Here is a 13,013-nt window from a genome sequence, read left to right as displayed (position 1 = left end):
AAATACTTTCTTGAAAAGATATATTAATGCACACTTTTTACAGATATTATTTTTATGTATAAATGAAAAGAATTAAATTAATGCTAAATCTATTTTGCAGTATACAGTATGTAATAGTTAAACGCGCAAAAAAAGAGATAATCGGATTCCACTGATTAATATTCAACTCTGAAACTCGGCAAATTATTTATGAAGACCGAGAAGAATGTATGTTTATCAGAGAATCCAGTTTACTTGGAAATATATATGCATAATATAATAACGACAACTTGACTTAACTAGAATTAAAGCTTCTCATTCACTGTATCATCGTTCAACAAGTTGCGCTTTCTTGATAAAGTCACGATTAATAACAGAGAATGTCAAGGATGAGCTTGAATACTCGGTGAGTTACATTTATCGGCGCAAACAATTCCGCGATTATAATCGATCAGATATGTATGTATCCATAACATCTATAGCATTTAACCTAATACTGATTAATTTTCCTCACGAGTGCATTTTTAATTCGTTAGATCTAGCTGCATTACTAGTAATTCATGGTAATCGATATTTGTTCATTTGATATTTTTAATAAAAAGAAAAAACATCGATTTTTTAACTTGTTTTAAACAATCTATTTGAACCGAATTCCAGATAGAATTTTATTTGTAATTTTATATATTATTTTTTTATGTTATTATATATAAGGTATATTTTTAAATTGAAGGTTGACATTTTTTTTTTAATTTTATGTTTGAATTTTAAAATATACGAAATATACGTCATCTTAATGTGTTACTTCTAAGCAAAATTATGAAGTTATATTTATATGTAAAGAAAAAATGTAAAAGAATAAAGCAAATCTTGGCAAAAATATCAATGATTATACAATAAGATATTTAATATTTTAGAGAACATAAATTTAACATAAACATAAATTTATGCCTACCGTGATTATTTTTAAATATTACATATTGAAACATTTTTTTCCTCGATGTTCCTCAGTATTGTTCTATTTATTTTTACCACGAACGGTGATTCTGAATGCCACATGCTCTTTTAAGACTTGAGAACTATTTGTATCCTAAATGAAAAGGATGCAAGACCATGCTCGTATCTATTCCAGCACGAACACGCTATCCGTTTCACTATCATTTTCTATAGACGAAAATAATCAATGCTGGACATAGTTAAGCATCGAGGTCAGAACCGTTGGTAAACCAGATATCACCGATCAATATTTAGGTATAAGGAACATTAAATGAACATTATATATTGCGACGGAAAAGAGATGCTACCTTTGACTTCCAAATAACGACGTATTTTAGATTATTGATAAAACTAGCAGAATCTGACGGAAATAATAATGAATTTAGCTTTGGTCAATTTTCGTTTTTCAAACAACGAATGCTATTCAATAATATAATGTGCGTATTAATATGACAGAACCATTTGGTCTCGCGTAACATACAATACAAGTCTTCGATAGTCCGATAAAAATTTAAAGAATACGAATGCGATTTGACAAAGAACAAGAAAAAGTGCAGAGTCAAGGTATCGTGCTGTTATTTTAAGAATACGCAAAAAATTTCCAGCTGCTTAATTGCTTCACAGGAGTATAGAAGAAAACCAATACGACAGAATTATGTGTTATACGAGCGTTGGCCGGCCTCAACCTCTCGAGTGACCTTCATTTGGACTTCCACATGTTTCTCATTTCTTGAATACACGTATTCACACACACACATATTCACATTGTCATAAACTCGTGTTGCGCGGACAAGCGTACCACTGATAGTATCTATTCAAGATTGATTGTATCTTCTCGCTTGTATGTACATGCCAGGTAGATAGAAAATGTTTCGAAAAAAGGAAAAGAGGAAAAAAAAATTTGTCATTAAAGATTTCGGTGATTCGCTGTTCCTAATAAAAATACAGTTGTACAATGTAATATGACAAAAACGATTATTTATGAATCTGATAACTTTGATGATGTGATTTAGCAGTCGTTTTTAATATCTTTTGTAATATAAAAACATAAAGAAACAATATTTTGTAATCGTTTAAATAATTTTTTATAAATAAATAATATAAATAATTTTTTTAATCGTAATCATTATTAAGTCATCATTATCCAATAAAAAATATATGTAAAATATATGTAAAATTTTTGTATGAAGATATTTGTCGTTAAAGATGATATATGTATTACAAATATATATGTTACAAATTTGAAATTAATTTTTATCTAACGCAATCTAACATAATTTAATTATTTTATTTGTTATTATTATGTACAATATATTAAATTAATAAAAATATTAAATTAATGTTAATTGATGTTAATGTGTTATGTGAGAGAGGATAGGGAGGCGTGCGTGCATGTATATAAGACGATCTATATAAAGTGACTGACGTGATTATTTTCAAAGTAATTCAAATTTATAAAAAAATTATTTACATGAAAAGTATAGAGAGGAACATTATATGATAAAAATAATTCTCTTTTACATGGAGGTATATAAGCAATTTTAAGATTAATTTGATTTTTTTAATGAAATTGTATGATTTTTCTTAGCTACAATTGCTTCAGTTATTTTAAAAATATAAAAATCAAAATAGATAATTAATTAATCAGTTATAAGTTAAGTAATAAAATTAAAAAGTTAACTTTTAATAATTAATTTTAAATGAATTAAATTTTAACTTCAATTAATTACCTTTTACATTAGCATACATTAGTTTACATTAGTATACATTAGTATTAATTAATAATTTTTTTTAAATTTTTTCTCAAATTAAAATTTTTTGTTTTATATAACTGTTTTATCATTTAAAATGTCATTTAATCTAATTTTAAAAAAGTACGATTTTAAAAGTATTTTATAGTTTAATATAAATAATGCTTTTTAAAATTAGCTTTTAATTTAACTGAAGTTAATTTACTTTTAACATAACTTTAACATAATTTAATCAATCACTTTTTTACATACAATTTTTAATATAAGTGAATTAATTTTATACATAATACTTTAATTTAACTTTCTTAAAAAATTAATTTAATCAATTCTGAAAATATTAAGATAAAAATAATATTTTTTACATTATCTTTTAATACTTTTATGTACAATCACTATACAAATCATTCTGTGTGTGTGTGTGTGTGTGTGTGTGTGTGTGTGTGTGTGTGTGTGTGTGTGTGTGTGTGTGTGTGTGTGTGTGTGTGTAATTTTATAATTCTATATAATTTTTTTATATGGTTTTAATTCTCTATTTTGTTTAGGAAACGAAAATTTTTCGGGGAAATCATTTTTCGAAAATCATCATATTTTCACACTCACATTGTTAAAATTATTAGAATCTCTCTCCAAAAATAATCGAATTATTTAATATGTAAAATTTAATATATATAATAATGATCATGTGCTTTTAAATTTAAATTATAAAATATTTCGTATGAATTATGATATATCAACGAAAATTAACATTGATATAAATATTATATGGAAGTAAAAGACAGATATGGCCTATGTTTACTAAATTTCTATTTTGTAATTATTTTAATAGCACCCATAGAAGATATGTCAACTATATTTTTGAATATAGCATTTTAATAATAGTATTTTATTTGAATCTAATTAAATTGTATATGATATAAAAGATGATCGAGAAATTAGATATTCAGTGTTCGTCTATTAACTTAAATAGAATTTTTAATTCTAAAAATTCTTTATTTTTTTAGATTAATGAAAATTATTGTGCAAAATTCCTTAAAAGATTATAATTTTACGCTTGCAGTATTTTCCATTAGTGCCATCGAATTCTATTGTCTTAGCATCTCTTTCGTCTTTATCTTCGCCGTTTTAAATTTCATTATATAACAAACATGTTCATGTTTCATCAAGTTAAATTCAGTTGAACTTTCCTTATTTTTAGCATTGCTATCTCTATATATCCTTAACACTTCTTATATCGCTTTTCACCTACTTTATAGCTAATATTTTGTTACCCCACATATGTGGAAAATAAAAATATCATTATAGTCATCAAAATATCATTTTCATTCTGCATATGTGTTTACAATAAGATTAAGAAGAGAAGTGCTAAGGATGTGATCTCGATGTATTTTTACGATTAATAAACAAAATTGATAGCTAATAGTCCGCTAAATTCAAGCAGAATATTGTAGTTGATTGCTCGATTTCGTCCACAGCTAGCAGATTGCAAACAGAATTAGTTATAATCGTTTAATTATAATCGTTATAATCGTTTTGGAAATGGGTATTAAACAATTATGGAATTTATCGTTTTGTACTCGTTTTATGTAATCAACTTACCATCTTATTTTCTTATTATTAAATTCTTTTATATTTTTGCCGACATTCTATCAAATGAAATTTATAACAGATACTTTGATATTAAAATTGATAGATTCTATTATTTAGATTAAAAATAAAGAAACTCAACTAAAAATCAACAAGATTTCAAATCCATATAAAAGACCAATAGAGAACATTAAATATGATAAATGATACGGGAAATACTATTCTGCTGCGTTTATCGATCCATTGAGCGATCTCCTGAGGTGTCATTGTCGTGAAATTATGTAACTTGGCCAGAGTCGGCCTACGTGGAAATGGCTTAGCCGGAGGGGTACTGTCGATGGTCGTAATGCTACCAACGGAATAATCTGGATCCTTATCTTCCTCTATTCTTACCGATGGAATATTGATCGTGCTCGGAAAACTCTGGAAGCGACGAAAAGTATGATCAATCCTATTATTTTATAATGAAATTTAATTTGAAATATTACAATCCCATTCTAAGCTCAGTGATTACGTTCGAAGTTCTTTTCTTCATTATTGTCTATGTGATTTTATTTAATATTCTGTAGTCGCATTTCGAAATCATTATAGATAAAATTTTTAAAGATATTCTTAAAATTATAAATATTAATAGGATATTCTTGGATTCTGTTTGTCTCTTGTAGTAATTCTCTTTGCAATATTTTCTTACATTATTTAAATTCGACATTTAGATATCGAGTAAGATAATTTTTATGCATTCCAAATTTCCAAATTTCAATATTTTTATTGTTTATGCACATTATATTTTTATTATTATTAGTAGATTTTTTGATAAAAAAAATTAAAATTTTTAAAAATTTTATTTTTTCTTAAAATATATGCAAATGTGTTTTCACAGTTTCCTCGGTTATAAGGAAATTACAAAATTTAAATTTTATAATATAAATAGTTTTTTAGGAATTGAATTTGAATTTTAAAACTAAAATAAATTAAAATAAAGCTAAATGCTTCTTCTCAGAAAAAAATATTTTGATACAATTTAAGATATTTGATAAAAATAAAAATTATTATTATAGAAATAATACATATTGAAATATAGATATACATAGAAATTATACATATATTATAAATAATATTAATATTTAATTGGCAGCTTACATGTACGGTGAGATAATTTTGACTTGTGAAATCTTGCTCGCTGTTTATATTTGCGTTATCTAACGAGGACCATGATCGCGATCGTTCTAATCCAGTTGTATTCTTCTGAAATTGTTTTCTTGCCAAGCGTGGCGTCAGAGTTGATTTAAGAATATACTTACTGTTAACTTTTTTTAACGGTACATTTTTTCTGCACAAATATAACATATATTATCCATAAATAATTTACGTTAGAATAATAATCAAAACTATAAGCATAAAAATATGAAAGGATTACATACTTCCTTCTATATATAGTATTGACGAAAGCAAACTCAACCATTGCTGCAAACAAAAATATCGTACAGCCTAAAAACCAAATTTCACTCGCTTTTATATAAGAAACTTTCGGCAATGAATTTTCCACTTTCGATGCGAGCGTCATAAATGCCAAGATAGTATTTGTTCCTAAAATATATGAATCTCACGCAAATGTTATCTGCACTATTATCTAATAATAACTAAGGTTGAATAGTAAATTAGTTAATTAATTAATTAATTAGAAATTATATAATAAAATTAAAAAAATAAATTAAAATAATAAAATTAAAAAAATTAATAACTTAATTTATTTTAAATAACTAATTTTAATTAGTTATTTCTTAAAACTTATTTCTTAAAATGTTAATTTTAATTTTTCAACTCTTATTTAAGTTAATTTTTTAATATTATAGGTTTACATTCTGTATTATAATTATTTAAAATAATCGAAAAAATTATGATATTTTAATTTGTGCATTCTTAAAAATCCGTAAGAAATTAATTACTGCCGCGCTTTTCCGTAATGCTGATTGGTTTTTTGTTTTGCTTATTTTGTACTGCGAGTCGTTAGAAGATCATGCATTTTGACAATTTGTATATTTTTCACATATGTACATACATACGCAACAGTTATCAGATAAGCAAGTTTTAAGTTGTGTAAAAATATTTTATTTTATATTTCCTATATATTTTATATTTTCTATTAATCAATTAAATATTGAAGATGAAAAATGGATATTGAAGTTAATATTATTATTTATGATTTTCTTTATATTAATTTTCTTCATCCTGTTATAGTCAAAGTAGATATGTATAAATTAGTAACACAAATTGATAGACTCTGAATTTTTTAATTGAATTATTTAATTGAAAAACAATATAATGCTAGAAAATGAATAACGCGCACATCTGTAGTATCTAATAATATCTCTAATAATAATGTAAATAATGTTTTTTGAAATTAACTTTCAATTTAATTTAATTCAATTAATTCAACTTTAATGTGACTTTTAATTAACAATAAATTACGTTTATATAATTATCTTAAAATGTAATTGAATTAATTTTATAACAATTTTATTAATTTTAATTTAATTAAAAAAAATTAATTTATCCAATTAATTTATCCAATCTTGCTATAATATTATCAAAAACGCGCCCAAACATTTTCTTACCTAAAACTATTCGTGGTGCACTCGCATCTACGTGTAACCAAAAAGACACCCACGAAACTACTATGATTAATATAGATGGCACATAATAATCCATCATGAAGAATCCCATTTCACGGGCCAATTTAAATGTAATATTTATTGAACTGAAATTGCCAGCTGTAATTATTATGTTATAGTTGTAGTAATAATCCATTTTCGTTTCTTTGGTTAAATTAAGCGATAAATCAAATCAATTTTACCAAAATGTCCGTAATGATGTTGCGACGAAGTGTAAGATACCCCAGAGCGATTGACCCACGTATCTACGAGTTTGTATTCCGTCAGATATAAATTATCTGCGATAACAATCGGATCATCATCCCAATCTAACACCATTTCATTCACATTATGAGTCCCTTTGGAAAGAAAAATTTATTTATATTCATGTTACATTATGCTTTCTAAGTTGATTTTCAGTGACATTTTCATCATATACGAATTATTTATTACTTTTCCTGACATTTTATCATCTTTTATTTTATCATTATCTTATACTTGTAATGTATAATTTAGTTTTAATTTATGGAGTGTGTTTTAATACATTTGATATAAATTTTTGTAGACATCAAGATTAAATTGATAAAAATATTGAGAGATATATAATAAAATTTAACAATAATTGCAGTGTCAAACAAATTTGTTCGACATTATCTCAAATATATTATTATATTCGATCTCTTCTTTTTAGGCATTTAAATGTATCTACAAAATATACATATATTTGTATAATTAAAAATAAAAAAATTTATTTTTTAATTTAAAAAATGTATATTTTGATTATTTTCAAACATATTCAAACATGTAACAAAATTTTTATTAGCAAGTATTAAAAATTCTGGAAAGTTCATAAATTAAAATATATTAACATAAATAACTTGCTTAAATTAAGTAAAAAAACGAATCGATCTACACTAATACTTTGAAATAGACGATATATTATTATTATTATTATTAATGTTGTTGTTTATTGTTAATATATTAGCCGTTAATATTTATATCTGACAAAAAAAGTTAATATTTATATCTGACAAAAATACACATATAAATTATAATATCGATGATATAATAATGGTAACTTACAACTTTCAAATACCAGCGGACATTCTTGTACGTCAAATGGAAATTTCTCCAATCGGAGACCACAATTGAGAGTGGCTTCCAATCTGAAATTTAAACAAATTAAATTTAAGCAAAGAAAACTTAAATTAAGCTTTATAATGAATCTATCCTTAACAAGCCATTTTGAAAATTTAAAATATATTAATATGAACACAAAATTGAAATAAAAATTAATTTACATTTTTCACCGCGCAATTCTTTGAGATTAAATGTCGAATACCTAGTATTTAACATGACCATGCCATAGGAGCTAATGGAGATGAGCAAATCTTTGACGCCGTTCCCCATTACGGCTGAGGTACGCTCGTTGGCGACATACACAGTAGGCGTCCAAATCAATTCATGAGCGTTCTGACCACCGTATATTTGAGTCATATAAGGAGCTATATCCGTAAATTTGAGTCGTTTATCCAGATATCGAAACTGCAGCATTAGATGCACATCAAATTGCTGCAATATATCGTTTATTCCTCTTCTATTAGCGTTCTCTGGCAACGCTTATATATTATGCATTACCTGTAAGACATAGATAGGTATAAGTAAAATTGTAGAGGTACCAGAGTTTTGGCCATGTTGGACTTTATCGTGTAGATAAAAGCTCTGGTGTAAATTCTGATTGGGTCCGTCTCATTAATCACTCCCGGTGGCCTGACCATCTTGTCGTAACGACATTCATTCGCCAACTCCTGTAGAAGTTCAGTTTGTGTCATGGAACTGCCAAATGACGGACAATTTCCCGATCTGTAATAAATTGATTTTTTACTTTAAATATAAAATATAAAATATTAATTGTGTTGTAGACTTTTTTAGATACGTCTAATAAAAAGGAATAGTCTTGAATCTAAAATTCGACAATTTAAAATTAGACAACCATTTAAGCAAAAAAATTATATCAGATAATTGTGATATGGCCTAATTGCTGTTTAATAGTTTTTTAATGATTTTTTTCGAATTTTTTTGAATTTTTTCAAAAAATCTTTAGTACACTTATGTAAATATTTAAAAATATTTTATATTTTCAATTAATGTTAAGAAATGTTTTTTATTTGAAATCTGGCTACCAGTTTTCAATATTGAACTCAATAAAAAGTTAAAAAAAATCATCGCAACGCTTAAATAAATTATATTATTATCTTTCATTAATTTAAATTCAGTATATAACTGGAATATATATAACTTGAGACTTTTATGAAAAGTAAATTTGAAATATTAGAATCAAAGAATAACTAATAATAAATAAATAATATATAATAGATAAAAGAATAACATCATAAAATTTCCAAATGCATCTGAGAAATACATAAAAATACATAAAAAAAAGGTATATTAATATTTTATAAATAAATTTTCTTGATAGGTAATATTTTATATTTTATTAAATAAATTTAGATGTATATGAGATAAATTTATCAAAATTGTGACACAAATTTTTCAGGCCAAAAACATAAAAAAGCTACAAAAGATAATTATCTCTTTCTTATAGAATATTTTTTTGCTACATTTTTTGCTTGTATAATTTGAGACTAATAGGAAAGAAGTGCATGAGTTTCATGAAACTTAAATATGCAGCAGAAATTGTAACAACGTCATTTACGTTTAGCTTTGAAAGAAACTGTTTGAATTAATATTCTAGACCTCGTTTCTTCGCGCGTGTTTTCTCCAAGGTATACTCATTATCTCTTTGTATCAATGTAAATGACGCATCTACAAATGACATCGGGCATAGATAATCGTGTACTGCAACTAATTTCTCTACTATTTGATGCGCATGTGACAATCGAAAATTTGTGACAATCGAAAATTCACAAGTTGATTAATTACATATATTACAATTTTAATCTCGGGATTTTAGCGCGCTGCTAAAAAATAATAAATAATTCCAAGACCATTCCAAGGCCACAAATACTATTTTATTTTTCACGATTATATCGATTCGTATAAAACAAATATCTTGCTAGAAAGTAAATTAACTCCTTCAAGCGCACGTGCTTCATTTGTAAAGAATCTACAAAAGAACGCCGCCGAGTGTATCAAGCTGTTATCTTGCAGTTCTGTATGTTACCTAAATTTATAACATTACATATCGTCAAATATCTTGTTTATATAAGATATATACATATTTACATATCGTCATGGAATTGTATGTACCAATCGAGATTAGGCTTTAACTTATCTAATGTTATATCGTATCATATAATATGCAAAATGTTACACACCACTTTGAATAACAAACATTTGCATTTTAGTTATTCAGTAATTGAAGAGAAAAGTCGATTTTAGATAAAAAATCGCAAGTATATCTCTTTCTCTTTCTCCTGTTTTCTTTCTCCCTTTCAAAGCCATGTATGAAATGTATGAAACCTATGTATAAAATGTATATGTATAAAATATGTATAAAATATGTAAAAAATTTTTTTATTAAACATAAAATTCTTTTTATATATTAAAAAAGTCGAGTATACTTTATAATACATAGATTTATTTAACTTTTCATTTAAAATATTGTTATATAAAATACGATTATAATACGATAAAATATACAAGAAATATCTTAAATCGAGATTAGACTATTTCTAAGAAGGCTTCTCAGAATAATTTTGTTTCGAAAGTTACTGTTGAGATTTGAAGATTTCTATTTTTTTTTTTTTTTTTTTTTTTTTTTTATGAGATTATGTATCGTCAGTTTGTTTTTCAAAATAAAATATGAAATAATCAAATATTCATTTTTTGAATATTTGATTATTCGTACTTTATTTTGAATATTTTGCGTTATATGTAATCGCAGAACAAGGGTGCAGTCCACTTGGTGCTACAAATGCTTCAAAGTATTTTTTGATTGATCAATTCATAAAATTCTTTGTTTTGATTGGTTAACGCTTTGAAGCTTTTGTAGCGCTAAATGGACCGTAGCCCAAATCGATGTACAATAAATTAAGCTGCGATATCCTTTTTGATATTTCTCTTGAAATAAATTTAATCTAAATAATTTTAATTTATGATATAATTGTAATTTATTATATTATTTATTATATTATATTGTTTTATTTGCAACAGCTTTAATTCAATTTAAATAACAAATACATATTTTACATTTCCCTTCTTCTAATTTATGTGTTATTTTCCTTGGATTTTTACTCAATCGGTTTTACTTGTACTGCCGATTAAAATTTCGCCATTTTAATTGAGATAAAGAACAAATATTAAATTTAAATGCTGGTATTTGAACAAGTGCGAATTCGATTCGATACTCGTTTACTATCGAAAGAGAAGACGAATTCTTTCACGTATATGAAAATATACGAACAATAGTTTGGACTGAGCATTTCATCAAACGGCTTTTGTCAAAGCTGTCACTCTCGTCTCCTCGAGTTACGACAAGGCAGGTGCGATTTTTGCACCATACAAAAACGACTTTTCGTTTCGGTATAATTTACGGTATTCTTCCAATTCGTTAACGACACTGCTAGTGTCGATCACATTTACGAGGAGTCGAAGGTCAAATGTTATGCACTAATAAATTCGAAAGCAACTATAAAATTTTGCAAGGTTGAAAATCATAAATTAAGCGAATTTTACTTTATTACGCCGTGTTTCTGTATAATCGGACACAAAACTATGCCGGGCTCGTGAAAAAAATATATTATTTGAAAAAAGGAAACAAAGATAAAGATTGAATATGCGGTGTTAAGATATTTTTTCTTCATTTTATAGTATTTCTTAACGCAGAAGGATGATGACGAAAACGACAATGCGGTGCACGCCGTTTTGCGAAATTTATGAGGTATTTCGTAAAACCCACCAATGTATGATGTTATTGAAAGAACTGCTCTGTATGTAACAAATCGATTACTATCTCTCGCGACAAAAAAAAAGAAGATATGTGACGGTTTCGTGCAAATAATTCATTAAGTTTCTGTTATTTAAATTATTATTTGAATGTAATAATGAGAATGAATAGCTCTTTGTATAATACTTTTATATTTTATTAATCTAAAATTATATGCAAAATTATATGAAACTATTTATTTTTATAAATATATCGAGGCACATATGATATATTTTTGCATTTACATGATTTTTTTTGTATTTTATCTGTAAAAAATATATGTTATATATATTATATATAATATATAATATATTTTATCTGTAAAAATACTGTAAACATTGCTAATTACAAGCTTCTCTTTCAGTTTGGTAAAATATATTTTTTTACCTTTGCCTTCTTTTCATTTTGCTGTTATTAATTGAATTAAATGCGCGACTTACACTTTAGTAGTGTCTGCAAGTAAAAACATCCCCGACAGATAAGCGAGCATCAGGACGAAATTTTTTTTTCTAGGAGTCATTCTTAAGCATCTTTGTCACTTAACTGCAACACTAATAGATTCCGACTGATCTTTCCTTATGATCCGTGAGTGTGTTCGGGCAAAGCAAATTTACTGGAAACCAGACTCTCAGACCAAAGCTTGCTCCCACTCTCTCATGGTGCTCCTCCAGCTTGTTGACATACACACACACACACACACACACACACACACACACACACACACACACACACACACACACACACACACGCACGCACGCACGCACACACACATGCTTAAACCCTCATGTAGCAACTCATGACATCAATGTACACATTCATTATATCTTTAAGATTCACAATGTAGATTTTCATATTCATCTACAATCATATAATTTATATATCATCGTTTAACATGCTGAATCAATTCGGATACACGGTTTTAATATCAGATATCGCTAAACATGGATTTGTAGAAATTTATATATAAATGTTTATTCACGTGAAAAGATGCTATATAACGATTCATGATTCATATTTCTGTGTAATGTGAAATTTCTCTTTTATCTCTATATCTCGTGAACTTGTAAGCTTTATCACGGCACGATTGCGTATGCAGATATACTCTCG

The 13,013-nt window shown here is 26.1% G+C and overlaps 1 protein-coding gene and 1 long non-coding RNA gene across 5 annotated transcripts; one reads left to right on the top strand and one right to left on the bottom strand.

Annotated features, from left to right (window-relative positions):
* Positions 1 to 1,028: 1,028 nt before the first annotated feature.
* LOC148936845 (uncharacterized) lies at positions 1,029 to 1,859 on the top strand. The gene is made up of 2 exons (XR_016139222.1): positions 1,029 to 1,536; positions 1,597 to 1,859. It is a non-coding gene; the product is annotated as an uncharacterized LOC148936845 (long non-coding RNA).
* Positions 1,860 to 3,289: 1,430 nt separating this feature from the next.
* On the bottom strand, positions 3,290 to 12,938 carry LOC105426113 (pH-sensitive chloride channel 2). 4 transcript variants are annotated; one of them, XM_089076235.1, is made up of 10 exons: positions 12,347 to 12,938; positions 10,297 to 10,441; positions 8,638 to 8,821; positions 8,301 to 8,530; positions 8,042 to 8,124; positions 7,162 to 7,317; positions 6,923 to 7,078; positions 5,729 to 5,894; positions 5,448 to 5,637; positions 3,290 to 4,730 (listed from the first exon to the last, which is right to left on the bottom strand). In XM_089076235.1, the coding sequence occupies exons 3-10, from the start codon at positions 8,788 to 8,790 to the stop codon at positions 4,467 to 4,469; spliced, it is 1,398 nt and encodes a 465-aa protein (XP_088932361.1). In that variant the 5' UTR covers positions 8,791 to 8,821; positions 10,297 to 10,441; positions 12,347 to 12,938; the 3' UTR covers positions 3,290 to 4,466. The 4 variants fall into 4 exon arrangements, with proteins under 4 accessions (XP_088932361.1, XP_088932359.1, XP_088932360.1 ...); XM_089076233.1 differs by lacking the exon at positions 10,297 to 10,441; XM_089076234.1 differs by lacking the exon at positions 10,297 to 10,441 and having other exon boundaries at positions 8,301 to 8,503.
* Between the last annotated feature and the right edge of the window lie 75 nt (positions 12,939 to 13,013).

The sequence above is a fragment of the Pogonomyrmex barbatus genome, unplaced genomic scaffold (assembly GCF_055798465.1).
Source record: "Pogonomyrmex barbatus isolate J1 unplaced genomic scaffold, ASM5579846v1 scaffold2, whole genome shotgun sequence".
Taxonomy (NCBI): domain Eukaryota; kingdom Metazoa; phylum Arthropoda; class Insecta; order Hymenoptera; family Formicidae; genus Pogonomyrmex; species Pogonomyrmex barbatus.
The sequence above is the reverse complement of the archived record's forward strand: the minus strand, read 5'-3'. Positions and strand labels throughout refer to the sequence as shown.